General features: G+C 34.3%; 1 protein-coding gene across 1 annotated transcript; it reads right to left on the bottom strand.

Moving 5' to 3' along the window:
• Positions 1-412: 412 nt before the first annotated feature.
• LOC125844873 (uncharacterized) lies at positions 413-4,151 on the bottom strand. Its single transcript, XM_049524231.1, has 3 exons — positions 3,663-4,151; positions 874-1,131; positions 413-782 (listed from the first exon to the last, which is right to left on the bottom strand). Exons 1-3 carry the CDS (start codon positions 4,044-4,046, stop codon positions 594-596), a joined length of 831 nt encoding a protein of 276 aa, XP_049380188.1. The 5' UTR covers positions 4,047-4,151; the 3' UTR covers positions 413-593.
• Between the last annotated feature and the right edge of the window lie 1,019 nt (positions 4,152-5,170).

Below are 5,170 nucleotides of genomic sequence, written 5' to 3'. Positions count from 1 at the left end.
TTATCATGTTATATTGTTTTTAATAAAAAATTTAGTTGAGGTGATTCTATTGATATAAAGGTCTAAATTAAGTAATTTTATTGATACAAAATAAAATTTAATGACTTTGGTAGATAAATTTTCAAAGTTAATTAGTTAAGTGAGCTTTTGAGATATCAACTCTACTGTCTCTACATATAAACACTTAAAAATGTAAAAATTGGTTTACACTATTAGCCTATTATTGATCAATTGTTGCAACTAACAATTCTTGTTTTTAAAGTTACTAGCTACCTGTAGGCTGTAGTTGTCATTCTGATTACCAAATAGTGTAAAAAATCTTTACTGTCCTTGTCACTGTTTAGAGGTTAAACTCTGCATAGCAGTACTAGAGAAGAAACAGAAGAATTTCTGCACTGGAACAATGAGTATCTTGTTCAAAGGTCTATATAATTCACTAATCTGTAAAGTTGGACAACATATACAAAGATCAACATTCTTTGTTTTGGTTTAAGAATTTGTGAGAGAAATAGTTAAAGGGAGAAAAAAAGAGGGACGGGGAATAAGAATTTATGTATAACTTAGTAGGAAAATTTTCCTTTAGTGAAATGGTTTCATTTGAAAGCATCTGAAACTGAGTAAATGAAGTCCAAGAACCCTGTTCCTTTGAGAAGACCTTTGCCGGTCAAGAGTTCAAAATCCAGTAGCAACAGGAAACCAATTACTGCTGCTTTTCCATTTATCAGTTCATTCCTTCCCGTGAACCCAAAGGCCTCTTGACCCTCGTCGATAACCATTCTTACCTAAATGCATATAAGGAGAATCAGATCAGAATGTGTTATTTACTAGATAGGACAAGTTTGTAACTAAACAAGATTAAGTTGGTTCAATTACCTCGTCTACATTCACGTCAGTTGCTGTTACACCAGGTTGAGCCTTTCCACTGAAAACAATCTCTGCAGATGCATCAATTTTTCCACCTCTCATGCTGATGTAGATATTCTCATCGTCGGTTTTAACAGGATAAACAAACAAATTTCTCAAGGCGGGAGTAAGGACTCTCAGCACAGGATTATTTGGATACCATTCTTTGATGGCTCCATTTTGCAGATAAAATGTGCTATCTGTTGTAGGACACACGATACATCCATCCTGTAGGAATTTGAGATTTATGGGCTTTTACATTATCCAATCCAGAAAGAAATATGCATATTGTCAGCATGTTCATGCAGTATGGAGAAATGCACAATGTATGTGAAGCACGAAACATCATGATCGTAGTAATAGATATCAGACAGTAATGGACACATCTAGAATACCATCAATATATTTAATAACAAGAATTCTAACACTAACATGAAAAGGAAGCTCTATGCAGCAGCAAGTGCATTCAAACAAGCAAACCTTTTTAGTAGGCATATGTTAAGTCGAACTATAAAAATCGGTAAGGCCAACATCCTGGCTACCGGCAAGTTATATAATTTTGCAAAAATGTAGCATTTCATCGTTCAAGCAGAAGCCACGCAAATGAAATGAATTAATGGTTTGCCAACTTTGTACCATATCTTATTTCATCTGTTTGTCTAATCAATTTGTTCTTGTAACTTTCAGCAACATGTATGCATTGTCATGAATTTTTAACCTCCACTAAATTCAGAACATTTTATATATTTAGGCTGAAAAGTTCTATTGGAACAGAATGCTAGTTATGTCATGACATTTACACAGTGCCAAAGTTGCTGCCTTCACCAGCAGACAGAGTTTAACCATTTTAACTGTGTAAATGTCAAAAACTATCATGCATCAGCTGTAATTTTAAGTGAATTCCTGAGTAAGTAATACAAACGCAAACCCAAATTGCACGGATATGGTGCTCCTAAGGAAGAGGAAACTGAATCTTTACTGCACAGAGAACCTACCCAAATTGGCAACGAAGGTAAAGACAGCGAGAATAGCATTGAGGGAGAAGAAGGAAATTGTATTCTAATTCCAAAGTGCACGGTGCACTAAGCCCCTGCTATGCAGGGATCCGGGAAGGGCCGAACCTCAAGGGACTATTGTACGCAGCCTTACCTTGCATTTCTGCAAGAGGCTGTTTTCATGGCTCGAATCCGTAACCTCTCGGTCACATGGCAACAACTCTACCAATTACGCCAAGGCTCCCCTTCAATTTAAGGAAATCATTTACATATCAGTCAACAGATTCCAATGTACCCCCACAATAATTATTTACAAATAAATTAACAGGCTCCTAGGTGCCCCATACATTCACTATGTACAAATCACTTAACTGACTACCATGTGCCACTGATGTGCCTAATAAAAATATAAATTCATTTGCTGACTTCTTTTGCAGTTCATATAGGAGATAGAAAGGAAATTAGGTGCTAAACGCTACTCCAATATAGCTTGTCTTGCAGACAAACGTGCGAAAATGTAATACACAAACATACCGCTGTGCAAAATTTTGTTTGAGTGACTGAATATAGCTGGAAGAGGGCTATATGTTCCAGACAAAACAAGTCCTAAAAGTAAATAATATTTCCAGCTCCTCATACTTGGCCACTCAACTAACCTTGTGAAGAGAAGATGAATAACTTCCACAAGAAATATTGTAGCCCCGCAAATTAGCATTCTCTTAAAAGTCTCATATTGATTGAAGTTATGGACTGTTGAGTTTGAACCAAGTCCAACATCAATTTTTGTTGGCATGATATTTGAGCTAGACAATTCTTCGATGTTATTTCCCATGTTATATTGTTCATGTAACATGTGTACATCTAGCATACAGTGGGGTATTAGACACTCACATTGGTTAAAGAAATGGATTGTATTCTGGTCTAGGACAAACCTCACCTTATGAGATGGCTTTTGAGGTTGAGTTAGGCAAGTACATTTTTCTTAACACATTGGATTAGAGTTTTGAGTTTTTCAATCACTAAAACTTACTACCTTGCAACAGTAGAGAGGGTAAGAAATACGGATACCCCACTTAAAAATTGTCTTCTAGGACTACACTAAAAGCTTCCATAGTATTTCTCACACAATTGTTCAAATAAGCACAAATTTTAATATTTTTTCACTTTATGTTTGGTATGAACGAAAACATTTCAATTTTCACATATTTGGTTTGACTAAATGTTTTCCAAATAGACTTATTTTCCTCAAAGTTACGGAAAATGACTTCCCTACATAAAGTAAGGAAAACATTTCCCAACACTCTCATTCAACCTCACCACCCGACCCTGATCCAAAACTCTACCCCGACCCGGGACATGATTCCCAAGTCGGATTCGGGTTCTGATCCCAATCCAAAACCCAATTTTTGACCTTGACCCCGACCTGAAGCCCAACTCCCGACCTCGACTTGAGGCCCGACTCCCAATTATAGTATTTCCAGGTCTAGTGTCATAGTAATTTCCCAGATTATATCTTAATGCTTTTGAACATTCATTTCTTCTTACTAATCAAACACCAGAAAATAAGTGAGAACCATTTTTTTTCCATGAAAACATTTTCCTTCGTACCAAACACACCCAATTTGTTTCTTTGATTGGAACAGAAAAAGCAACCAAATGGAATTATAACCCAAAATAACTACTCATAAAAACTAATATGTTTCCATCAACTGAATAAACCCCAAAAAAAAGGGAGTAAATTAAAGAAGAAGAGGGGGAGGGAACCTGAGTGAGCTTAGCATTAAGAAGTCCTTCGCTATAAGCACCTTCAGCAGGGGAACGATTTTCAATAGCAAAAACATCATCTTTATACCAAAGCAGGAGTATAGTTTCCCCATCTTGTATAATAACACGTCTCTCTCCTTTTGGCAGTGCTGACAACGGAACCACAGGCACCCAATTGGCCGCCGATGACCCTTCCGCAACTGAAACCTCAGTTGCCTTGCATTTTACTGTCTTCACCTTGACATTGCTACATCTACTACAACCAAAACTGTTGCCTGTTGATGAATTGAAGTTGACAGGGAGGAGTGAAGGCAGTTTACAGTGGTGGCGGTGAGACGGGAAATGGAGAATTCCGGTGGCTAGCTTGGGAGATAGGGTGCCCATGGTAATGGCTTATTGGGGAATTGAGAGAGATGGAGCAATCCAGTAATGTGGATGTGTGCCTATGTGTGTGGGGTATGTGTGACAATTCATCAATGGCCACAAATTTTTTCATGGATAACAATAAAGAGGTTATAATCACAAATACAAACTTGTTATAGTTCTTGACCAAACACGATTATTATTCCTCCTTTAGTACAAGCCTAGTAAGGAGAAACTTTAAAACAATGAATATAAAAAAAAAAAAAAATGTTTATCTTAGGAAAATAATATTTGTATCTTTCATTATAATTTTTTGATATATACGCATAGGCCCTACATTTTAGATGATAAAGATGAAAATATAGGATTTTAACAATCTAAGAGAAAAAATATGCCCAAAATTAGATGTTAAAGATAAATATATCAATATATATATATATATATATATCAAAAAAGTATATATATTTGTTATTTAATTGTATGGTCTTAAACATATCAAATATAAAGTCAGAATTAAAGAGTTGTCAAAAAATTAATAAGCATATTTTTAAAATTTTTTTAAAAAAACTAACCAAAAAAAATTAAAATGAGTATATTATTTGAACATTTGCAACACTGGTTCACTAAAAGAAGTTAATCCACACCTAAATAGGAGCTCATTTCCTCTGGACAAAATTTTGTGCTGAAATTATCTTTATTGAGAAACTTTGAATTTGAATTCTACAAATAAAATAAAAATTGGTTTACTAAATTTTCAGTGAAAAATGCAAAATAGATAGAAAAGAAAACAATTCAAAACTTTTTCTCAACAAGTGAAAAAGGTCCCGCTTCGTGCCGTTATAAGATATCTCATTAGATTTACAAAATCATTTCTATATGTGAAAAATTGAAAATATATTTAATTTTAACCATTCATTCATTTTATTTAACACTTTAATTATTTTATTATTTCCTCTAAAATTTCATCACCTAACTTGATTTCTAGAAAATCTTTATATAATAGAATAGTGGCGAGGTCACCGGCATTAATATTTATCTTTTTTTCATATTTTTATTATCTTTTTATCTCATTTTTCAAATACAAATTAAATCAATTCATGAGAAAAAAAATGAATTCAATGAAAGCACAAAAATAGTACTTATTA

The sequence above is a fragment of the Solanum stenotomum genome, chromosome 11, assembly GCF_019186545.1.
Source record: "Solanum stenotomum isolate F172 chromosome 11, ASM1918654v1, whole genome shotgun sequence".
In the NCBI taxonomy this organism is placed as follows: Eukaryota; Viridiplantae; Streptophyta; class Magnoliopsida; order Solanales; family Solanaceae; genus Solanum; species Solanum stenotomum.
The sequence above is the reverse complement of the archived record's forward strand: the minus strand, read 5'-3'. Positions and strand labels throughout refer to the sequence as shown.